The following is a 25,214-nucleotide window of genomic DNA, read 5'->3' on the forward strand; positions in this document are numbered from 1 at the left end:
GGGCCATGTTTTGTCAGAAGTGGGTAAACAAAACTGCAGATATTGGTCCCACAGATATGGAGCTCATCTGCTATTTAGGTTTGCAAGCTCGTTGGTTTTACCAGCTGCTTCTGCAAGATGGTAAATCTGGTTCAGGTTTCAACCTGCACTTTGAAGGAAGTATCCAAAGGCCTGGATCCTATCTCCCCAATAGCACCTTAGGTCCTTTCAAGTGAGGGTGAAGCCTGAAGTGGATGTATTGTCCCACCATCATACACCGCTGTGGTTTATCTCATGCAACTCCTAGCTAGTTACCCAGTTCTGGCCCTTTGCAGCAAGACATCTGCTTGGTCGGGCAAAGGCAGTTGGCGGGGAAACCCACCAGTAGAGTGCCCAAACTCCACTGGGATTGGACCAGGAGACTGTATGTTTGCCTCTGCACATCCCAGCCAGTGTGCTTTGCACAAGGCCAGCCCTATGGTTAAGGTGTTACAAAGCTATTGCTTGCAGCATTGGATTTTGGGTGTCGTATAAAGTGCCAAACAACCTGCTGTTGACTTTGTTGTGATGGTGGTGTTATTATCAAGGAGGAAAGGGAGAAGGCGCTGGGGGAGAGGTACGACTAACATGGCCCCTTTGGATTATTCTGCACCGAAGGAAGGGTGGGTGCCATTTATTCTACAGGGGGTGAGAGGGCTGCTGGAGGTGTGAAGAGATGAGCAAGGAGAACTCAAGGTTCTGGCACAAAGCATGCATTTGGTGGTCATTACTCAAGCAAAACTGCCGCTTCCAGGCGGGAGACAAATGGCTTCTGTACTGCACTTCCAAAGTTCCTTTCTTGTACTGCAGGTCCCAGGCTCTGCCCCTTGGATCCGCCTGTGCCCCACAACCACCCGTAGGAATGAATAGACACCCCCAGACTTTGGATGAAAGAAGACAGCGCAAGAGCGTAACATTCCTGTTGCCCTACGCTGCCTTGTTAAGGGACTGGGGTGTTATGCAACAAAACATGCGCAAGTGCCCCTGCATGCACAGCGCACTCCTAAGCACAACAGTATGTGCGGGTCCCCTTCCATAACCCTGAACCTAATCAGCACATTGGACAAAAATGTCCAGATTGGGGGCCTTTCTAGCCCCAACGTCCCTAAATTACTTCTGTGGGGTTAAGGAGCGTTTGCTAGCCCTTTTCTAAAGAATGTGCATAAAGTTTTTATATCATACCACCGACATTCATTGTGGTGAAGGAGAAACATAGGCAAAAGGAAGAAAGAGGGATGCAGAGTTCCAGAACGCCCGTTCCTAATCCCGATGTTGACTGTGAGGACCAATGGGGTGGAAATGGGATGAAGGGATGACCAAACAGGGCATGAGCAGAAGGGACCGCAGCTTTGTCCCTGGCTGCCATGACCATGTAAAAACACACTCCGTGGCATCCCGTTAGTGACAGACTTGTGTCTAAGTGTGGCTTACACACACCTGTATCCCTCTTTGGACTGGGATATTCTTTAGCCAATGTGGGAGAGGAGGGAAGAGGGAGGACAATGGAGACGCAACTGGTCTGAGTTTGGAAGGGAATAGAAAAAAGCATCTGGGAGTGCGCCCTCGTTTCTTTTCCCCTCTGAGCCAAGACCAACCACATTTTCTGAAAGACTTAGAACTATACAAGTCGAGTGTTAGGCTCTACTTGTTCAGTGTAGGGTCTCGGTACAGGTTTATCATCCAAACGTCCTCAAAATTGGTTCTGCACATTGCAGGGAGGTCGGTGTTTGAGGACTAAGCGCTCCAACCAAAGCAGTTCCCTCCGCCATCAAGTGGGAACTTTCCTGATGCTTTGGTCCATCACCCTTGATCAGTGTGCTGGCTGGGAGTGATGGGACTCCAATACTTTAAGAGCCTGAGATGCTTAGCGCCATACAGGGCTCCCGGGAAGACCATTCCAGGCCCACGGGGAAGCCAAAGCAAAATGCATGGGCTGTTGAAGAGAGTGGGAGAGCATTTGGAAGGCGAGGGAGAAGGAAAGGGCTTCTTGAACTACAGCTCCCAGGATTCCCCAGCCGGCGCAGTCAGAATTCCAACACTAGCTAGAACATATGCCCCCTTAACCTCAACCACTGACTCCAGGAGGACACATCTCATTTCCGCCCACTCGGTGCTGCGCTTTGTTTCAAATGTTCAGGCCTTTGCTTCCTTCCCTCCGCCTCTCCTTCACACTTTCCAATTCCCTAAAAATAGGGGTGAGCAACCTGCAGCCCTTGGCCTCCTTTCAAAAGCCTTCTGCAAATGATCAGTGCAGACCTTTGGCAGGAGCTAAGTGTTTCTCTCCTGGCAGTCTCTTAAAGTAGTAGGAAGGCAAGAAGACAAAAGCAAGAAAGAGGGGTGAGTGTGTGTGTGTGTGTTTGGGGGGGGGGGGGGAGAAGGGAATGGCCTGCTCTCTGAGCATGAACAAGTTCCTTTACAAAAAATAACAACTGTAATGCCCCAAATGTCTTAGCCAGTTATCGTTTAGTTGCCAAAAGCAGATTTTCCAAGTAGCATCTCCAATCTAGTCCTCTTTGGCTTGATTTCTGTTACCATTTCCAAGAAGAGTACACCTAGTGAATCATTGGGATCTACCAATGTTGATTCATATGGACTACTCAATTTTGGGCAAGCTAACAGCTTTATAAGCCTCTATGTTTGAACGTTGCGTTGTCCGAAATGGGTGGTGGTATCCCCATGATTCTTAGGTCTTAGCCTAAATATTAGGCAATGATGGTGAAGGTGATGATGCTCTTGCTTCTCCCTCAGAGGAGCCATCTGAGGCTCTGAACCTTTTTGGTTGGGGACAATAAGATTCAAATTTAGAGGAGAGCATGGAGTTTTGAATTTAGGAATAGGAGTTCAGGAGGACAAAGTCTGAAGAGGATTCAGTCATAGAAATCCACTGGGTGACCATGAGCACATCACACTGTCTCAGCCTTAGTAGAAGGCAATGACAAACCTCCTCTGAATAAATCTTATTGGCCAGCGTGGCTGGTGGTTTGGGCATTGGACTAGAACTCCAGGAGAGCAGGCTTTGAATGCCCATTGCTTGGCCATGGAAACCCACTGGATCCCACAGGGGAAGGTGAGGGCAAGCGGTCTCTGAAGAACATTTGCCAAGAAGTATGATTTGAGCTAATGCGTTGTAGTGGTTGCAGAGTGTTGGCCTAGGGCCCTGAGAGCCTCCCATTCAGCCATGGAAGCTTATTTGGTGTCCTTGGACAAGCCATCCTCTCTCAGGAAAGCACAGGCAGCCCTTCTCTGAACAATCTTACCAAGAAATCACAGTTAGCTTGATGGCCCCTCTCGACAAGGTTGCACTACGTTGGCTGGGTCCTTGAAAGTCCAGACAAAAAAACAAAAACAAAACCAGAGGCTTTACCACCCCGCTGAAGGTAGTAGTTGCCAGGGTTCCCTGCCCTCCTCTGATTCCCTTCCAGCTTGTCTCTATTGTTTTCTCAAGGGCTGCTCTTGAGACTGGATGCACTGCTGCAGACGAGAACAGAGTGGACGGGTGAATGTGTATGGCATTTCCCTCTATTGTGTGGCAGAGGATCTCCATGGGGCTTGACCAGAACCTTTCTTTGGCTCAGCCAAGTCCAGAACGGGACCTGTTTCTTCTGCCGGCTAAGCAGCGGTTCTCCCGCTGGACCCAAGGCCAAGCAGCGGTCCCTTTGGCCAACTGCCTTTGACACGTGGTGCTTGGGGAGATGTTTCCCTGTCTCCGCAGCCTGTACCTCTCCTCATGAAAGCTCAACGTGTCCTTTATTGCTGAAATTCCATCTGTCAGCCCTGGTGTGATGCCGCGTTGGTTTTCCCCCTCCTTTCTCTATAAAATGACCTTAATTCTTTCCTGACGGAAAATGACTTCACTGCACTAAATCCTCCAGACGTGCTTTTGCTGACCTCCGGTGATCATGCTTTCGGAAACAGAAGGAAGCCGCTGAGAGAACCGTTCTAAAAGATTCTTCCTTTCTTGACTGCAGAAATGGTGGTCCCCCGCACCCCTAACCCGACCTGCTTTTCTGATCTGTGTTATTATATTTAGCATACATCGTCTCCTGAAAGACACGGAAGGCGTTTTCTATTTCGGTTCCACGTCACTGTATTTAAAGTTTCTCCAAAATGTGTTGCCGTTTTTAAAACTGCTTTATTCATGCATTTTGATGCCACTTGCCAGGCGGAAGGAGGGCTCACCAGGCAGTTTAGGAAGCAAAACACTATCCATTAACAAACATTCAAATCAAGCCTTCGAAGCACAGCTGGGCAAGCTTTGGCTCTCCGTATAGATCTAACTAAAACTTCCATAATCCCTTCTCATTGGTTGGGGTTTCTGGGAATGGAAGTCCAAACATCTGTCGGGTCAAAAGCTCCCCAGCTCTGTTTAAAAATAAAAAGGAGCAGAGCCGGGGCATTTCAAAGCCATTAAAATGTCAGAGAGGAAAGGGAAGTTCACACTGCCCGTGTAGACACCATCCAAGATTAGTCCACGTTGCTAGGAAAGTTAATTGGAATCAAAGGCATTATTTTTTAACGTGAAGGGATTCTCTACCTTTTCATAGGCGTGCATTGAAGTGACTCATTTTTAAGAACATATTGTGTTACTAACACGGTATTTAAAAACACTTGCAATATGAAAGTGACTGCAAATCCTCCCAAATGACCCCTCCACTCTTGGGAATAATACATCATAACGTTATATGTGAAAAAGTAAGGTCATGGCCTGTAATCATGTCATTTTTTAATGGCAGCCTTAGCATTATCGTTTTGTTATTAGATGCTGTCAGGTAAACCTATGCGAACTCGGGGCCGTTGGTTCCGTGAGGGAGTCTGCCTCCAAGGGTGGCCTTTCTCCTTTTCCGCCGGCCTTTCTCCTTTCTCCTTTTCCCCTGTTCCTAGGCAGGGTTGCCTTTTTTCGACGTTGAGTTGACAGCAAACCATGAAGCCACACTATTGATCTGTGTGGACTAATTTGTGTGCTTCAGCGACTTGCTCATTAGATCCATTTTAATGTTTGATTGTCATTTGTTGTCAAGTCAGCTCTGACTTCCGGTGGCTCGACAAAGGAGAGCCCACCCCAAGGCCCCTGGCCATCCCTGCCCAGCTCAGGTCTTACAAGGCTTCCTTTGCTGGTTCTAGGTGAGACTTGTTGGGTGTTTCTGACTTAGGTTGACCCTCAGTTTCTTCAGAGGGGGGTTGCTTTTGCCTCCTCTGGGATCTAGGTTGAATTCGGAATGTCTTCCTAGAGCAGGCATGGGCAAATTTTGGTCCTCAAGGTGTTTTGGACTCCAACTCCCCCCATTCCTAACAGCCTCAGGCCCCTTCCTTTTCCCCCTCAGCCACTTAAGCTACCAAAAGTGGGGTAGAAAAGTTACTAATAAATATATGCTGCATGCTTGTTTGGAATATGACCAAAGAAGCCACCCACTTGACATGATAAAGATCTCCAAAGAGATGCCTGAAGTCTTGCTGAACTGGTTTGGAAGTCTGAAGAGCAAGAGGATGGGGTTAGGGGACATTCTCCCAGGGCAGAAAAAGGGAATTTCTCCTGCTTTCCCCGTGTCACGTATTGATTGCACCCAGACCCAAAGGGTTGACGTGTGTGTTTGGCTGGGAAGTGGAACTTCCTAGTAGGATGTTAAACATGTGCATGAAAGATGCGACCAATGACGTGTTCCTTGTCTCCCTCCCCGCCCCTCTGCCCCACAGCACCTGGAACAAGAGAAGCATGAACTGCGGCGGCGGTTTGAGAACAAAGAAGGGGAATGGGAAGGAAGGGTCTCGGAGCTGGAGAGTGATGTGAAGCAGCTCCAGGGCGAACTGGAGAAGCAGCAGGTCCACCTCCGAGAAGCCGACCGTGAGAAGACCCGGGCAGTCCAGGAACTATCGGAACAGAACCAAAGACTCTTGGATCAGCTCAACAGGGTGAGTGGCTAGGCGGTTTTTCCCCCCCATGACAGCTGTGTCCCTTTATCTGATGAAACTGCTTCTTTGGCTGAGCTACTGTTGTGGGAATTTCACTTGCGTCAACCTCTGTCAGGCCCTCATGTTGGGATGGTAGAAGCCTGGACTCGAATCCTATTGTGACTCCCAACTTGAGGAGCTCAAGGGTCGGCAAGAGGCCTATTTTCCCCTCGGCCTCCACACCAGCCCTCCCTGATACCTCTGTTTATCATCTTGAGCCCTTCCCAATATGGTGACCAGAAGTGTTGTCTCATCACTTCCAGTTGCCATTTTGAGAAGGACTGTTAAAAATAGGGACTGTGTGGGCTTTCTCTGTGGGTCTCCATGGTTTTGGGGGCAATCAACTTTTCAAATAGGGGATTGGAGGGATTTGGGGGCTACACTTTCCTCATTCAAGAAGTATATCAGTTTGGATTTGCTTCTATGTTGATTGATTTGTGAGCAACTGATTCAAAGGTCTCCTCTTGTGAAGACAATCAGAATCGGGCCCTTTAGACCACATCCGAGGATTGGACTAAATTCCACCTGGCATTGTCTGCCCTGAGAGGCATCTCTTTTCAAGGTTCTCAGCAAAGATGTATCGCTCTTGTATCTTGTTCGTTTCTGGGATCACAGCCCGGGACAGAGCTTGGAAAGTTACTTTTAGATTGTCATGTCTTGAAAAGGGATTTGTTGCAATGACTCGGAACACGGCGTCACAACCAATGTTATGCTCTGTGACTCACAGCTTTGTTTTTTTCATATTTGTCGTGAACTTCCCTGACCTAAATGCAGGACTGATAACAGTAGGGTATAAAGCTTGAAAAAAGTATTGACAAAAGAATTTGAGAATAGTTATTGTATAGGGGCAAGCTTGTTGTGTTGCTTCTGGGTAAATTCCTGCAAATTCTTAGTCGGAGGCAGAAGGTGAGGAGCGGGAAATAGGAAGAGGAAGACACAAAAGGGTGCATATGTGTACCTATTGGATACTAAGGGAATAATTTATCTCCTTGGCCTGTGATAATCCAACTTTAGCTGTGGTTTCATTTCTAAAACCAGAAAAGAAGTGTGTAGAAGGCCTGCTGCCCAATCTGCAAATAGTTGGAGCATGCTGCATTGATTTGGTAACAAGAAGGCTTCCTGGTGCATACCTGTCATACATTCCTGCCAGTTTGGCCCCAACAGATATTTATTATTATTTATTATTATAACAGATAACCCTCCTTCATCTCATTTCTCAGCTGCTTTTCAAATGTCCCGGTTTCGGTCTCCTCCTTCCGCTTTCCTGCTCTTTCCTCAGTTGGCTTCCATGGCTGTAATCTTGAGTTCCAAAAGTAATTTGTATTCAGAATCTTATCCTTCTTAGTTGGCTCATTTTGATCTTGTTTCCCCCCAGATTTCCCTACATCCAGTCCCCAAATTCCAGGGTATCTCTGCTTAAAGCTTTGGGTGTTTTCCTTGCTTCTGTGGACTAGTTCTAGCTTTAGACGGCGACCCTTTGGCTTGACTTTCTTCTCTCGCTGAGCTCACTTCCGGCCTCTTTCTCTCCAAAGTGGCTGCCTGAGCAGACCTGTGACAAGTTACTCTTGTTTTATATCCTGAAGCACAGCCGTAGGCCTTTGCAAACAACTAGTGCAAATACCAGATATTCTTGCTTTTTAAACTCGGGAATTGATAATGTGTTGTTGGACTCTGACTCCCATTACCCTTCCCCATCAGCTATGTTGGCAGGTGCTGCAGTCAAGAGATCCTGAAGGCCACAAGTTGCCTATTTGGGGTAGGAAGCCATCAGAAGCAGGATGGTTGGTGTATCCAGAGATTGAGTGTTGGGTCTCTTTTATGGGTGCTCTTGCCACTGGGTGATATAACAGCTGAAAATGGCAGCTTTATTTAGCACAATGCTGGCCTGGAAAGGTTCCTCTCCTGTTATTTGGACATCCCAGGCAGAAAACCGCACAGACATCTCTCTGCCTTCTTGGCAGGAAAACGGCAGCTGTTTGGAAATGCAGTGACTTCCAGTTTGCTTGTGTGTGAACCCTGAAAATGTGCTCCCTGAGGCAGCTGCCTCGGTTGGCCCAAGGGTATTGCCTGGGTCCTTGCTGCTCTGCTCCGTGTCCTCCCTGCGCCTTCTCCAGAGGTGAGGCATGACGTGCGTGGTTCCCCTCATTATTCTTGTACCAGAACAGTCTGGGTGGTGTGCTCCCCGGCCTCGGGACGATCAATCTCCTCTGATGCTGCCGATGTGCAATTTCCACCGCAGCTTCAGGAGCGCCATTGCTAGTTGCTAGGCGACTGTACATCACCCGCTCCCAGTCCTCGGGTGTTGCCATGGTAACAAGATGGTAGTTCCTGACTTGTTGTTGTTGTCTCCCCGCAATCCCATTACGGTGAAGCTGCGGAAACTGGGGAGACGCGGCGGTGACGTCCAAAGTGGTCATTTGGGGGTTACCTTGATGTCCTTTTTTCCAAAGCAGAATTGCTGCCAGGTGGTAGGGAAGATAGAGAGCCCAGTCCTTGAGAAACAACAATAATGTTGAAGAAATAAAATGCAACCGTTCAAGCATCTTGCAAAAGATAAGTCACCTAATGCGGCTTCTTTCAACCTGGTACTAGTGGCAGGCAGGGGCTGCGAATCACCTCCAGTCTTTTGCCTGTATTTCAGAAGAGCTCTCCAAGGTGCTGAAGCCTAGCTTCCAAATAGGTTCAGCACTTTGGATACCACCTCGAAAGTGTGATCTCCAATCACAATGGGAGGATGCAGGTAACTGGAAATGGAAGTGAACACTTCCAAACTTCTCCTAATTGAGAGGGAAGGAAGGAGTGTCCGAGGCCAAAATTTTCCTTGGTTTGTCATGATAAACTTTGGTTTGTTGCGACGTCAACCAATGCTCTTAGTGCCTGTCGCTTTTGAAGAGCAGAGAATGTCTTCTAAACAAGCAGTGACTGGCTGTGAATCATCGCTGCGCGGCCTTTCTGACTGAAAGACAATAAAGCGAAAAGCTTTGACAAAGCTGAAACATCAGGGCTATTCCGAGAGCCTTTACCTGGTGATTTGGTTTGATTGGACTATTCCATTATCTTCCAGGTTCTCCACAATCGCAAGAGGCCCTTACAGTATAATGGGCCGTTCAGTGAACGGCTTATATTAGGAGTAATCCTGTTTAAAAATAGCTTTAATGCACCGTCGAAGGTTATTAGAGAGCAATGAGGCTTCCCTGCGCCTAGTGAGGAGTTGGTTGAAGTGCTATGCTTTTGCTTGGCAAGCAACTGGAACACGGTTGCCCAGCCCGTGCCCCTGATGCCAAAGGTAGGGGAGTGACATGGGGAGGTGATTTGGACCCCGATTTGGAGGCTCCCCACATGAAGACTCCAGTCCGCTGGGGGTGATTTTGTATGAAACAGGCTGAATACGGTTACAGCTGTGCGGTGTGATGTGGCACTTGGTTCTATTACAGCTCCCTGATTCCAATCGAGTGCCTTCCAGATAACTCCCATCCTCCTCCCCATCCTGAATGACAATTGAGAATAATAGGTGTGGCAGTCCAAAATATGTGAAGGGTATCAAGTTGGGAAGACAAAGCTGGAATGCCTTGTTCTTTTGCCATGGGCTATATTTCTATTTCAACCAAGTGTCTTGTCTATATACGTTGTTGTTGCAATTTTCGGGAATCCAGTTAATGAGAGACCTCCACGACAGTGTCCTGTTCCTTCAGATCGTGGCTTCCTTGAGAGAGTCTTTCCATCCCACTGGTCTCCTTTTTTTTTCCTACCGCCATCCCATTTACTGAGCATTATCACCTTTTCCACTGAGTCATGCTGTCTCTCAGTTTGTCAAATGTAAGATAGCCTCTGTTGAGTCATCTCTGCTTTCTGAGGGAATTCAAGCTTGATTTCCTCTCGGGCTTGTTCCTTTTTGGCAGTCCTTGGCAGAACTCTCCTCCGGCACTTTACATATATTCCCTCTGGAATTTCAAATGAATTGATTTGCTTCCTGTCAGCCGCCTTCGCCGTCCGGCTTTCACACCCCGAAAGAGGAAATACTGTGGGTGATTCGGCCTTTAATATTCAGCGGGGCATCTTTCCACTCGAAGCTCTTGTCTCGTTCCTTCATGGCTGCCCTTCCGAGTCCGAGTCCTTTTTTCTTGGCTGCAGTCTCCATTTTGATTCAGGACTGAGCCAAGAGATGGAACCTTTTCTCTATTTTGATGTCTTCATTGCACACTTGAATATTATGTAAGTCCTCTCTGGGTGCATTTTCTTTCCTGACTCTCCTCAATAGCCACTCCAAGTCCTTGTAGGTATCGACATCCATTCACAACCATATAAACCTTTATGCCTCTACAGGAGTGGTCCTCAACCTTCCTAATGCCACCAACTATAACATTATTTTCGTTGCTACTTCCTAACTGTCTTTTTGCTCCTGTTATGAATCATAATGTAAAGATCTGACATGCAGGATGTATTTTCATTCACTCAACCAAATTTGGCACAAATACGTGATGCACCCACATTTGAATACTGGTGGGGTTGGGAAGGAATGATTTTGTTATTTGGGAGTTATAGTTGCAGAAATTTATAGTTCACCTGCAATCCAAGAGCATTCTGAACTCCGCCAATGATGGAATGGAACCAAACTTGGCACACAGAATTCCCGCGCACAACAGGAAATACTGGAAGGGTTTGGTGGGCATTGACCTTGAGTTTGGGAGTTGTAGTTCACCTACATTCAGACTCAAACAATGATGGATCTGGACCAAACCTGGCACAAATACTCAGTATGCTCAAATGTGAACACTGGTGGAGTTTGGGGAAAATAGAGCTTGACATTTGGGAGTTGTTGTTGCTGGGATTTATAGTTCACCTACAATCAAAGAGCCCCTTGAACCCCACCACTGATAGAATTGGGCCAAACTTCCCACACAGAACCCCTATGACCAACAGAAAATAGTGGTCTTTGGTGACCCCCCTGAACCCCCTCACGACCCTCCCAGGGGTCCCGACCCCCAGGTTGAGAAACGCTGCTCTATAGTTAAATAAGGATGGGAGTTTCAAGGCGGCCTCTTCTCATATTCACTGGAATTAATTTCTCTTTCCTTGGGAAGCATTTTCAAATGAATTCGAAGAAGACATTGGCCAAGGTCCTAATGGATGTGAGCGGAGCGTGCGGACCTGCCAACAGACGTATACTAGAGGTCCAAAAGGGAGAAGGAAATGTCTTTGAGCCAAGCACTGGCCGGAGACAGGGAAAGGACAGCGTTGGAACCCCCCTCTGTGTCTTTTTCTCCGGAGGGTTTAAGACACCCTCTTTGTGTGTTTTGATGCATGCACCTATCGCCCTAGATGCTTCAAACGTGTGGGGAAATATTTCTTTCAACGCCTGTCTCCGCCTAATAAAAATGTCGAAGGCAGCGTGTTGTGGTGTTCAAATGCAACAAAAGCCAAATCAATAAGCACCAACGGTTTGGAAAGGAAACTAAAAATAGCTTAAAACCATGTAGCCAAATGCCCAGAGAGTTAAAAATGATCAGTTGGGTGAGAGTTTCACAAAACGCAAACATATTTCTTTTCATGGCAGAAAGGTCTAGTGCAGGCAAGGGCAAACTTGTGCCCTCAATGTTTTTTGGACTTCAACTCCCACCATTCCTAACAGCCTCAGGCCCTTTCCTGCCTTGGATGGCAGAGGAGAGGGCCATTGGGCGGGGAGGAAAACGCATCTCCCTGGTTATGACATTCCCGAGCGCAGATGGGTCTCGCAAGGAAAGGCGGATGCAGGGGCAGGATAAATAAGTCTAGCATTGCCCCCTCCTCAGGGAGACGTACATCTGTATCCAAACTGCAGGGAAATGGAGACCAAGATCCTCCTTAAAGGTGTCGGGGAACAGATGGTGGGTGGCTTAGGAGCAGGCCTGTATGAGGACCGTAATCCTATTAACTCTGGGTATATGCGCAGGCCCACATGCCCGCCGGCAATTTTTTTTGCTCCTGTTCCACGCAAGGAAGTAACAGATGGCCACCCATCTCATGATGCCACAGAGCACTCTCGCTCTGCTCCCCCCACAACTACAATACAGTGAGCAAGCTAGAGAGGTCACATGGGCATAAGCCACTTTCCAGCGGTCAGAAGCGCTCTTCCAGAGCCCCTTGTGCTAAGCTGCGCAGTGCTTGACCCTCCCGGACTGTCGTCCGTCTCTCGGTCTGTTTCGGCCTGTGCTGCCAGCAGAGGGAGCACCACCTGCGGACCAGGGCTCCTGCTCCCCTTTGAGTCCTCCCGACATAGTCTCAGCTGGCTTGGGACCCCTTTGCACACCATCTCTGTCAGCCCCCTCTTTCCAGAAAGATTCCCCTGGTAGTGAAGCACTCTTGCTCAACAGAAAACAGCCTCCTAGATCCGTGGTTCTCAACTTGGGGTCAACTGGCTGGGATTTCTGGGAGTTGTAGGCCAAAAACATTGGGGGACCCCAGGTTGAGAACCACTGTCCTAGATTGAGGTTCCATTTCTCGAGTCATGGGTGGAGGAACCATCTCTTTGGGATGGGAGGAATCCGTCAGCATCTATTGTTGTTGTTTATTTGTTACGTACTTTGTTGCCACCTCCTTAACAATGCTGCAAACTTCTGTCCATAGTTCTTTTGGGACTCTATTTATTAAATCGAGTTCCTTAAATCTATTCTTCACCTCCACTGCATATTCACTACAAATGTTTTTGAGAGCATATCTAACTGGTCTGTGTGCTTTTCCTAACCTCTTTAGTCTGATTCTGATGTGAACTACAGTCAGCTCCAGGTCTTGTTTTCACTAACTGGATGGATGTCTGCCAATGTTAGCTGCAAAGGACGTTGTCCAGTGGTTCTCAACCTGGGATCCCCAGATGTTTTGGCCTTCAACTCCCAGAAATCCCAACAACTGGTAAACTGGCTGGGGTTTCTGGGAGTTGTAGGCCAAAACATCTGGGGACCCCAGGTTGAGAACCACTGATGTAGTCAATCTGATTCCGGTGTTGATCATCTGGTGACGTTCATGTATAAAGCTGTCTTTTAGGTTGTTGGAGGAGGGTGTTTGTTATGCACAGTGAGTTTCCCTGGTATTCTCACTTCCAGCTGGCATCACAAAAGAGAGCCATCCCTTAGCTGGCATCCCTGGTATGCAGTCATCAGCAGTCCCTGTCTGCAATTGTGTTTTGTAATCCAACCCATCTAGAGAGCACCACTCTATAGTGGGCAGTGGATTCAAACCAACCGTTATTGCTCTGAATATGGCTTTTGATCATTCCCCCCTGTAAGCAGCAGGGCACCCTTTTAAAGGTTTCGTTTGCTGAGGCCTCCTTTCTCGGTTTGCCGTCGCTTGTTTTCAGATGACGCCGTTGGCGCAATAACCAAGACCTATTTTTGCCCGTTGCAAAGCTGAACGATAATGATTTCCTATGGGAATATCCTAAAGCGTTTGGCAAATTGCTGGAACCAGTTTCTAAGGTTTTTGCTTCCGACAAAGAAACAGATCTGGTGTAAAGGGGACACCCATCATTCTTGTTCAAGCATCCCAGTTAGATATCCCTGAAATCTAATTCCTAGAACTGCCATTTTGGGGGAGTGGGGGTATCTATTAGGTGGAGACCCATGGGAAAAATATATTTTTCCTATGTGTATATTGGCTGTTCTGTTGTTGATGGGCTGTGTGTGTATTACAATGTGGGGTGCAGAAAAAGCTAGACCTTAACAGTGCTTTGGTTTATTTTGTGCATATCGTTTTCAAACTGTTTGAACTGTCGAAATTAAGTGTGTGGTTTTCTTTAAACGACACACAGACACTCTTTGTATTTTTGTATGGCTTTGAATCAATATAGTTTTTTGTTGTTTATGAGTTGCTTTGAGCCCCATTATTGGAAAAAAGGAGGGACATAAATTAATATTATTCAACCCAGGAAGATATTAGGTACCTGGAAATATGAGGGTTATCCAGAAAGTAGATTACGTTTTGGAATTAAAAATGAACAAAGCATAGGAGAAAACATTTACCGTATGCAGTTAAAAGCCACACCCAAACACCACATCTCACGTAGTCGCCATTCAAATCTAGGCACTTACCATAGCAATGAATGAGCTTTGCAACTCCTTCCCCACTAAACTCTGCCGCTTGCGTCCTCAAGCACTTGTTTCCAACAATGGGGGCGTGGCTGGCAACACAGTGTTTTGGTGACACTGTACAGCTGTGGGAAGGGGTGACCGGCTGGTTGAGGATGCAAGTGGCAGAATTTAGTGGGAAAGGAGTTGCCAAGCTCATTCATCGCTATGGTAAGTGCCTAGATTTGAATGGCGACTACGTGAGATGTGGTATTTGGGTGTGGCTTTCAACTGCATATGGTAAATGTTTTCTCCTATACTCTGTTCATTTTTAATTCCAAAATGTAATCTACTTTCTGGATAGCCCTCGTAATAATGGCATGAGCAATTTTGAAAGAAGGCATCATCATCATCATCATCATCATTATTATTATATTTATACTCTGCTTTATCTCTCTAAAAAGATACTCAAAGTGGCTAGCAACACCAAAAGCAATCTATATATATAAAAGGGTAATGAAATTTCGGCCTAGGACAAAACAACAAAACTACACATCCCACAAACACTAAACTTGGCAGCACAACCCCTCATCCATGCCTCTACGTTCATACAACAAAAAGAAAACAAAAATAAAGTCCTAATTAGAGGGAGAGGAATAATTGTTTTTATCCAATTGCTGCCAGTTAGAAGGCTAAGCTCCATCCACTTCGTCTCCTAGCAACCCACTCAGCCCAGGGGACAGGCAGAGTTAGGCCTCACTTAGGCCTCTTCCACACTGCCTATAAAATACAGATTATCTGATTTTAACTGGATTATATGGCAATGTAGACTCAAGGCCCTTCCACACAGCTATATTACCCATTTATAATGGACTTAATGTAAGGTAAAACCTTTACCCTTTACCTTAACTACCACCAATTCCTCAATACATTTGTCTCCCCTACCACCATACTTCGCCACAGCAACGCGTGGCCGGGCACAGCTAGTACAATATAAAATTAAGTATAAAATATTGTTAATACACCTTCCAAGGCAGCGCTCTTTCCCAGAGATTCCTCCCCTTTCCCCAAGACTCCCTTGAGATCTGTGAACCTTACCTTGACCTCCGTTTCTTCTTCGCTCCATGAATTCAGTGGTGTTTTCCTGTTTTGTAGGCCTCGGAGGTGGAAAAACAGCTCTCTATGCAGGTTCACGTCCTCCAAGAGGACTTCAGGGAGAAGAAGTCATCGACCAGCCAGCATATAGTCCGACTGGAGAGTCTCCAGGCCGAGGTGAGTCTGCTTTGGAAAAGATCCAGAATGAGACGGCTGTTACTGCAACAGAGGGGCAATGACTCTACACATTTCGGCTAATGTCTACACTGCACAATTATTATCTATCTATATCAGGCATGGGCCAACTTGGGTCTTTCCTCCAGGTGTTTTGGACTTCAACTCCCAGAATTCCTCACAGCCTCAGGCCCTTTCCTTTTCCCCCTCAGCCGCTTAAGCGGCTGAGGGGGAAAAGGAAAGGGCCTGAGGCTGTGAGGAATTCTGGGAGTTGAAGTCCAAAACACCTCGAGGGAAGACCCAAGTTGGCCCATGCCTGGTTTGTATCTATATCATACTTTTGTGCATGAAACCAAAGTTTTGTGCATTGAAAGTAAATGTGTCTCTATCTCGGCCACCCATGTAGACCATTTTGGAGTATTTCCAGTAACCAAAGGCACCAGCAACAGGATGGGGATGATACTAACAAGGGAAGGGAAGCTTCTGTACTTCACCCAGCTCTCTGTTGAGTCCCAGAAACCAACCTGCAACTCTCGTCCTTCCGCTAATCCACACGTCCCTCTGTGTCCCCGTTCCTCCTTCCCCTTTCTCTCTTGCTGAAGAAGAGTTGCAAATTCCTCCCCATTTTGCACCGAGAATACATGACGCCGGTCTGAAAAAAAGAAAATTGCGTCCCACTAGGCTTTAGGAAATTAAATGGAGCGGGATTTTGCTGTGCAGTGGTGTGGTTTGTATAATCTTTGAAGGCATTTCCTTGTTCCGTTTTGACTTGGGAAATTGCTTAATTGACTTGTGTATTTATACCAGGCATGGGCAAACTTTTTTGCCTTGGGGCCGCATTGTGGGCCCGACTGAGACAGCCGGGCCGGAAGGGAGAGGACCTGTGAAAGGACGGGCATAAGGATGGAGCTACTTGCCCCATCCTTATGCCGGGAGGAAAACGAGACATGCAACAACTGCCCCGATCCTCCTCCCTGATCCTCCTCCCCTGATCTTCGGGCTGTCCTCTCGGCATTATGCCGGGAGGAGAGCGAGACAGGTGACAGCCAAGAGCGCTCCGGAAGGCTCTTATCCACTGCGTTCCTTCCTCTCAGGCCACCCTCTCAGCATAAGGATGGGGCCGTCCTTATGCCAGGAGGAGGGTGAGGCATGCTGCAGCTGAGAGCGCTCCAGAGTGCTCTCGGCTGCTGCATGCCTTCCTCCCATCCTTCCTGCATAAGGATGTGGCGGGCCTGAGGTAAACACCCATGCCTGATTTATACTTTTCTCAAAACCTGGATTATTTTCAAGATGTTGCCCCATTATTGGGAGAAAGGCAGGGATATAAATGAATAAATGAAGGTTACCTGGGAAGGCCAAGAGCTTGAACACTGTTCCCACCCTAAATATCTTGTCGTCACCTTAGACCGAACGCTAACATTTAGGAAACACTGTGCGAACACCAAGCACAAAGTAGCTACACCCAATAACATCTTGCGGAAATGTACTGATAGCACATGGGGTGTAGACCCAAAATTAATAAGAGCATCAGCCCTGGCCTTGTCCTACACAACTGCTGAGTATGCCTGTCCTGTTTGACATTACTGTGAGTCTTTCGGGCTGTATGACCATATTCCAGAAGCTTTCTCTTCTGACGTTTTGCCCACATCTTATATACAGTAGAGTCTCGCTTATCCAACGTAAACGGGCCGGCAGAACGTTGGATAAGCAAATATGTTGGATAATAAGGAGGCACTAAGGAAAAGCCTATTAAAAATCAAATTAGGTTACGATTTTACAAATTAAACACCAAAACATCATGTTAAACAACAAATTTAACAGAAAAAGTTGTTCAATATGCAGTAATGCTATGTAGTAATTACTGTATTTACGAATTTAGCACCAAAATATCACGATATATTGAAAACATTGACTACAAAAATGCGTTGGATAATCCAGATCGTTGGATAAGTGAGTGTTGGATAAGTGAGACTCTACTGTATTTATATTTACACCCTCAAAAACAGCTGCTTTCTCAAAAGGTTGGACTACAATTCCCAGAATCTCATTCAGAGAGTTGTAGTCACAGTGCTGGATTTGCAAGAAGAAATGAAAACCGGCTTGATGGTGTATAACAGCAACAAAGTCTGTTTAGGGAAGACTCGACATCCATTCCAAGCACAAATCTCAAATCCATCTCTACAGCTAGTCAGAAACAGAAAATACTCAATTAGTGAGACCAATATTACATAGCTAGGCATGTACTTTCTTTAAAATTAGACTACAAGACATTTACCGAAAACAAATGAGAGCAAGCAAAGAAGAAAGCGCACCAAAATATATGCCAATTACAAATGCCAAGGCAACAATTTTCCGACACTTAAGAACAAATGACCAAAGGTTTTGAGAAAACCATTTCCAGGCACCTTTTAAAAGCCCTGCAAATTTCCTTAAAGGTCACCTTCATATCTTATGCACTTATATCCAAGCCTGGCTGGCAAAGTCATACTTAGAGAGTCTGCAATTGATTTTTTTTTTAAGTTCTGGTGAGAGAAACAAAAATTGCTCTTAGAGACAGGGCTGGAGGGGGAGAGACTTTTCCATTTCAGAAGGGAGCTTTCTTTCCCCCCCTTGGAAGTTTGTCGATTTCTTGTTTTTTCCTCCTCGTCAACCCTGACTTTTTCCCGTTTTCCGCCCTCTCCCCTGTCCCCTCCATCTTCGGCTGCGGAGCAGCAAGTCCTTGAAGTAAGTACAGAAGCTTTCACGGGGTTTTGAATGCATTTCCATCACCCTCCACATTGCATGACCTGTTGGCTGTGCTCTCCGTGTCTCTCCGCGTCTGGGTCACTGGCTTTGGTGTGTTTTGCTGGGGCGGAAGGGGAGGTTTGGGGGCGGCAGAGGGTCTCTGCTGCTCTCCAAGGGGCCGTTGTTTAGGAGGACTGTTTGGGCTGCACTCGGTTTTCACTCCAGACATGTTTTCAAACTTCAGCGTCTGTGTTCAGTGCTGGATTTTCTCTGGCAATCCCTTGTCTCCTTCAATTACCATCCTGAGTCTGGCCAATGGTCCATGGAGCTCCGCATTCTCTCCTCCACCAATAGTGATTCCCATCATGGTCGACTCAGGAGAGACAGAACAGGACAAACCCATCACGGAGCCATGGCTTTCTAGGATGGGCCTCAATCCCATTGGATTTATTTATTTGACTATACTGTATAAATCCCATAGATCCCATGGGTCTACTCTAGTGGGGATGGATGATTGAATTGGAGCTGCTGTCTCAGAAATCTCTGATCCGTAAAGGCACGCTTCTCCTATGTTTCTGGCCACCAAACTAGTAGCTATTTTGCACATCCTGGGATGTGGCCCCCAAATTCCTCAAAGGCCATTTTTGTGAAACATACAGCAAAAGGTGTTGATGCTCATTTCCTTCATATAGCGATCCCACTTGGATAAGTCCCCTAATAACAACCTATGGTAAAAGGGATTCCTAAAAACATAGGAAGAGCTACAGTGGATCAGACCAAAGGCTACACCTTTCCACAGCCACCATGTTGGTTGGGAATGATGGGCGTTTTCCAAGGCTCCTCCAGTCATCATGCTGTCCCATGGTGGCCAACGCAACGTCTGTTCCTTCTCAAAGGCCCCAAACAACACTATTCTTTGCTATGTGCTGAACATTGCATGCTGCTTGGCTTAAGAACGTTCTTTGAACAGGGGTTTGGCTGTGAAGAAGAGCTTTCAGCTGCTCAAAACATCTTTTAAGTTATTTGGGAAATCCCCCCTCTGTACATTTTATTTCATCCTGGCTCACCTGTTTTGTAAAAATGTGCAACGGGAATGGCATGGGCTTTCCATGGGGCTTTTTAACAGACTTGTCTTCGAAGCAAAATCCGGGAAGTGAGCTTTATCTGTAAGACTCTAGTGGACAGAGATTTGTGTTTGGCTACAAGACGAACGGAGAAAGGGAGGGCCGGGGTTCGAAAGGTGTTGCAAGAATGGGCCGACAATCCTTTCTTGCACAGGAGGTCACATGAGAATGTCATAATCTGAGCTGATTCCTGGGAAATTCCTGGTGGGTTTCCCCCCCTGGAAATAATTTTTTAAAAAAGAAGACATGGGGGGAGTGATATGTCGAAAGAATATTGTCAGTGCCAGCCCTACTATTTCCCCTTTTGCTGCATTCAGAGCCAGCCCTACCATGAAGTAAAGTGAGGAGGCTCCATTTATTCATATAGCGATGCTATTGGGAGATATTCCAAGCAGTTGAGGGCCATGGACCTTTATGGTCCCTCCATGTGACTGTTCCAGAGTTGCCAGAGTTTTGCTCTGGAGAGGGCTCCTGTACCTTGAACTGCCAGACTGAAAACTGGAGGGGGCTCCTGTACCTTTAATAGCTGTGCAAAAGAGGGAATTTCAACAGGTGTTGCTTACTCCCCAGTTTGTTCAACAAGTAGGAGTTCCCTCTTTTGCACAACCATTCAAGGTACACGAGCCCTCTCTAGTTTTCAGTCTGACCATCCTAGGCTTGTCACCCATTTTGAATTTGCGCCCCACCTTCACCTAGGCCGGTAGGTGTATTTGTTGGCTTATTTTTTCTTAAAAGAATATTCGTAAATCACCATCCCTTCTGTAGTACCAAGGGGGCAGTGTCCAAAAATAGAACAAAAAGAGTGCTATACAGAAATAAAAATCAATGGAACAACATGAAATACAGCTTTTAACCAGTCAGGAAATATATAAAAGACACAAACAAGCCACTTTAACATGCTTGGGCAAAATCATAGCTATTGACAGGGCATGGAAAATCCTATCAGGTTGGCTGGTAGCACCTTAGTGTTCAAGAGAGACGCTGGTTTCTTACCACCAGACAGTTGGTCCCATATTGATTTGATCACTGAAGGTGATATTATCGGCTTCAGCATAGGCTCTGTGATGCTTCTTTGCACCAGTAGTCTCTTCCTTTTTGTCCTTCTCGGTACAAAACAGAATATGAGTCACGGGGAGGCAGGTGCAAGAGGGAGATGTTGTATTCTGTCGATAAAAGCCATTGCGGCACAAAAACCCATATGCATTGATGTTGGAGGAAGTTCTATTGATGTGTGGGAAATAGTTATGGGGCTGAAGAACAGGGATGGAGAAACACGTGGCCCTCTGAAAGATGATGGACAACTGCCTCCATCTTCCCTTTGGCAGCATCCTCCCATATTCTTCTTTCTATGGTAGTACCATTCCCCTTTGATGCTCATCACTCTATCCAGTGGAATCCTGGAATTTGCAGTGTCATGACGTTTGTAGCTTTCTCTGCCATAGAGCGCTAGTGTCCAGCCACACTACACATCCCATCATTCCACAGGATGTTGACACAGCCGTTACAGTGGAATCATAGTGTGGTGTAGCATGGAAGCTGACACAAAGGGGCCTGTAATCCTTTACTGTTGGGGGTAACACACGTTGCTTTTGAAACAGCATCACATGGGATAGTGCAGTTCGTCATGGTTGCTTTGGGGTGGCTAGACATGGTTTCTTGGAGGTTTTTAAAGGCCACTTTCTTCTTCTTTTAGATAGATTCCCCTTCCAAAAATCACAGAAACCTAACCAGTCAGCTTCTATTATTTTGGAGTGAACAGTAACATGCCATATTGCTGTCTGAGAGGAACTTTCCATGTTTCATTTGAGAAAAGCTCCAACTCCTAGTATCTTCCAGCCATCCCCTGGAGGTTCTGGGAGTTGTAGTGCAAAGCAGGGACATTTCCCAGCTGTGCAGGAGACCCGCTGGGCTCGCCCCTCATTTGCCGGAAGCAGGCGCAAAGAGACGTTGTGCAAAAGCCTTGGGCGGTGCGACCCTTGGGCCGTCTGGGACCGGGGCAGGCTGTCCTCCCCTGGGGCGTGGATGTGTGGGTTTATCTCTTGGGAATTCCAGAGAACACAGTGGTCTGGCTTGGCTCCTGCCCTCCCGCTCCTTCGCCTGGCAACACGCATTCCAACTCCCCAGAGTTTAAATTCCTTCCACACTCCAGGCCAGTTCCTGAAGTGTGGGGGAAGGAGGCCTTGGGCCGGCGTGCCTGCGCTTCCCTCTCGGTGCCAGCCTCGGCTACAGGTGGAAGCGCTTCCTTACGCCTCCGCTCCATCTCTCTCCTGCTTGCCCTCTTGCCCCATCCTCCACACCACAACTTGGGCTTATTTGGCTTTTCTTCCCTGTCTTCCCTTTTTCTCAGATTAAGATGCTTACCGATCGGAAGCATGAGTTGGAACGCCGCCTGAGTGCCGTGATGGAGGAAAATAATCTCCTCCAGGGAACCGTGGAGGAGCTTCAAGACCGAGTCTTAATTCTGGAGCGACAAAGCCATGAGAAGGATGTGCAGGTAAGGAAGACGGTCGGGAATTCAAAAGTGTGCGTGTGTGGGGGGAGATATGGAGGAAGGAAAAGGAACCCGATTAAAAGAAGAGTTTGGAGCAAGGCTGCCAAATCATCCTTTTGGAAACCAGAAAGCAAGGAGCATCATAGGACTCCATCCACCCTTGTATTGGGATTCTGTGAAAACTGGTCATAATGTTGGAGGCTGCAGCCCTGTACCAGGTAACCCACTTACCTGGGAGCTCAGTGGACTCCTCTTTGAGGATTCATCTCCACTGTGGAAATAATGCAGTTTAGCAACACTTTAACTGCCATGGCTCAATACTATGGGCTTCTGGGAGTCGTAGTTTGGTAGGGTGCCAGCACTCATTGGCAGAAGAGGCTATAGACCCTGTAAAACTACAGCTTCCAGGATTCTACAGTCTTGAGCCATGGCAGTTCAAGCACTAATTCTACAATGGAGATGCACCCCAACTGGTTAGTCAAGGATTACAGCATAAAAGCCTCATTGCATTTTGAGATACCAATGAGAAAATCAACACACTATGAATGGAGTGGACACTATCTGATGGAACTGAATCATTACATGTATCCTGGGAGTACACTTTTGCAAGAAGTGATCTTGGTTTGCCTGGGGTTTCATTGAATATTTGGGAGCAAGCCTGAGTTTGCTCCTGTGTTACACATGAAACCTTAGCTCAGTCCATTCCAAAGTCACCAAAGGTGCCTCCATTCGATATCTCTTGATCTTACTGTCGTGCAACTGGCGAGAAAAGAGGACTGTGCACGAGTCACAGCACTGGCTGCCCTAGGCAGCACCACGCCCAGAACTCCACTCCCACTGCTATCAGCCGGATAGATCTCTTCCAAATGATCCCAAAAAGTATGGAATCCTCCAACAGCAGTTTGCAGCTTATCAATGCGTCAGTATAATTGTGCCATTCGAGGACTGGGCAGTCCTGTCTGTCTATCTTAACTGCGTAGATGTTATTCTAGTTTGTCCTCTTCTGTAGACAGTAATGGGTCGTGGTTCAAGAGATCTCCTGCATTGGGATCTCTTCTGCCCGCTCTGTTGAGTTATGGCTCTGGCTACTGGATGCAACTTCAAGGCAGATCTGAGCCTGAGCTGTTGGCTCCCTTTGCTAACTTTCTTTTTCTCTTTCTTTTTTTTCTTCCTGGCATCATTTCCCCTGGCAGTTGCACCAGAGCCAGCTGGAACTGCAAGAGGTGAGGATGTCTTATCGTCAGCTGCAGCTCAAGGTGGAAGAGCTCAGTGAGGAACGGAGCCTCCAACACTTCAACTCCACCAGCACCTCCTTGTTGTCAGAGATCGAGCAGAGCATGGAAGCCGAGGAGCTCGAGCAAGAAAGAGAACAGGTAGCAGCATCCTTTCCACCCTGGGGCACACCTGGAAGCAAGGTAGAGGGACCAAAGGCCTTGCAGCAGACAGATGTCCACTTCTGGTTGTGGGGGGAGGGGAGAAGAAATGCTGCCTCCTTCTAATGCAAAATTGTTGCTCCTTGTGACTTGTTGTCGAGTGCATCCAAGCATTATAGCGACCATCAGGTGACCCTTTTGCAGGTTTTTCTTGGCAAGATTTGTTCAGAAGGCCTTTGCCTTCCTCTGAGGCTGAGAGAGTGTGACTGGTCCAAGCCCAGGCTACATGAGTTATGTCAAGTCCAGTTTGTCTTGAGTGTGCTTTTGTGCTTCACATTTCTCCTTTTGCAATATATCCACGGAACAGTCTTTCCCCTTTGTTTTGCTCCAGCTGAGACTCCAGCTCTGGGAGGCCTATTGCCAAGTCCGGTACTTATGCACCCACCTCAGAGGGAACGACAGTGCAGATTCGGCCGTCTCCACAGACTCTTCCATGGACGAATCTTCAGAAACCTCATCGGCCAAAGATGTGCCAGCCGGTAGCCTGCGTGCAGCGCTTAGCGAGCTTAAGAGGCTGATACAAAGTGTCATCGATGGCACAGACTCCCCGGTAAGTTACGTTCAGTAGGATGCTTGGTGGATATTCACTTTAATATATTCAGTACAGCAAACCTGTAGTCAAGATCTTCCTTTGTCTCAGGGTGATACGATAGGATCCTCTTTCCCTTACAAGCAAAAACTCTTAGCACAGGTACCTTTTAACTCACTGCCAAAAGCTCCCAGCACAAGAATCTTTCAACTCACAGCACAAGGCTCTCAACACAAGGGTCTAACTCAAGGTTCTAAAAGAACACCATCCTGGGATTTTGATTTTTGAGCTGGATGATGACCCATGTCAATAAATAATTAAATGGGCAGGGTCGGTCTTCTCTTTGCCTCAGGGTTTAACTTGCCTGTGTGCTTATCTTCCTTTTAAGTGCCTTTTAGTCATGGCGAGTTCCTCCTTTCCTTTCAGACTTTTCTAGGCAACTTATCTTCCCGCAATCAAAATTGAACTAAAATAGAGGAGAACTGGGGAAATTTGGCTCTCTGGTTGTTGGACTGCAACTCCTTTTGCCCTTGACAATTGGACATCCCAACTGGTAGATATTATCTTAGGCTAGGAATCCCCAGAGGTGGTTTTGCCGGTCCGTTCCTCTGAAATAGAGCCAACAGCACCTGGGACTTGGTGGCCGTCTCCCATTCAGTGACTGGCCAAGGCTGAACTTGCTTGGCTTCCAGGGTTTGGTGCCTGGAGTGTATTTTGACCATAACTAAAGGAGTCATGCAATGTTAGGAATATGCATTCCTGCATCGTCCCTGCTATACAGTAATGTATATTCCTAACACTGCTCGGGTCTTTTGCTGTACTTTGTTTGGTTAAAGTACCAAAGGAACCTCCCGGCCTCACCTCGGCTGCCCTGGCCTGCAGCCGAAAGTTGAACAAGGTGGTTTTATTTCTTTACGGCTGGGCAGAGTTCGCGGAGAAGTGACGACGATGCCTTGGAAGAACAGATCAAGCAGACGAGCGAAGATTCAAGAGCCCTGAGGGAGCTGATGGAAGGCGAAAGGGGGAAACTGAGGCAGAGCTTGGAAGAGCTGCAGCAACTCCACAGCCAGGTCAGTCACCTGCATAGCGGGTGGGGTCTGGGTTTGGAGCAAGCAAAGGGTAGCAAGATCCTTTTACTACTCGCTCCTTTAAGAATACCTAACCATTTGCCTGCCTCTGAGCCCCACCCAAACCCAAGTCCAAGAGGGAGAGAAGAAGGTGAGCAGAAGCTAGCACTCTTTCTGCTCCTTCGCTTTCTTTCGAATCCAGGAATATAACAACAGGCAGGTCAAAGGAGAGTCATAAATAACAATACTGGACCTGTTTAAAGATGCCAGGGCTTCCTTTGCCATTTCCAAGCCCTTGGTGTCGGCTCCACTCCGCCTCCTGTCATATCTTTTCACGAAAAGGCACCTTTGAACATTTGCAGGCATTTACAACGGCACAAAGGCTCTGAATATTATTCACCTCAGTGAGTTCCCTGTTTCCAGTCGAATGGATCTGGATCTGTGCTTTTCTTTCTTTCCTCTCCGACTTAAATCAACCATTTAGATTTTACTGTATCTTTAATGGAATCGGATTGTTGTCACACACCAACCTGAATACAATGCCCACATTTCAGAGATCAAGAGCTATTTGGGAGGT

At 47.1% G+C, this 25,214-nt stretch overlaps 1 protein-coding gene across 3 annotated transcripts in view; it reads left to right on the forward strand.

The window, feature by feature from the left end:
• The window catches only part of bicdl1 (BICD family like cargo adaptor 1), a 41,264-nt gene that overhangs the window by 5,515 nt on the left and 10,535 nt on the right, over positions 1-25,214 (forward strand). For 2 of the 3 annotated variants that reach the window (XR_009999990.1, XM_062958421.1), the window contains exons 2-7: positions 5,710-5,925; positions 15,156-15,272; positions 21,465-21,611; positions 22,802-22,981; positions 23,373-23,591; positions 24,497-24,640. Coding sequence is in view for 2 of the 3 variants with exons in the window: in XM_062958421.1 (XP_062814491.1) it covers positions 5,710-5,925; positions 15,156-15,272; positions 21,465-21,611; positions 22,802-22,981; positions 23,373-23,591; positions 24,497-24,640 (1,023 nt within the window). In the remaining variant the exon portion in view is untranslated. Of the gene's footprint in view, positions 1-5,709; positions 5,926-15,155; positions 15,273-19,832; positions 21,347-21,464; positions 21,612-22,801; positions 22,982-23,372; positions 23,592-24,496; positions 24,641-25,214 lie in introns of those variants that run through there. The other variant, XM_062958422.1, reaches the window with a different exon arrangement.

Source organism: Anolis carolinensis, chromosome X, assembly GCF_035594765.1.
Source record: "Anolis carolinensis isolate JA03-04 chromosome X, rAnoCar3.1.pri, whole genome shotgun sequence".
NCBI lineage: Eukaryota > Metazoa > Chordata > Lepidosauria > Squamata > Dactyloidae > Anolis > Anolis carolinensis.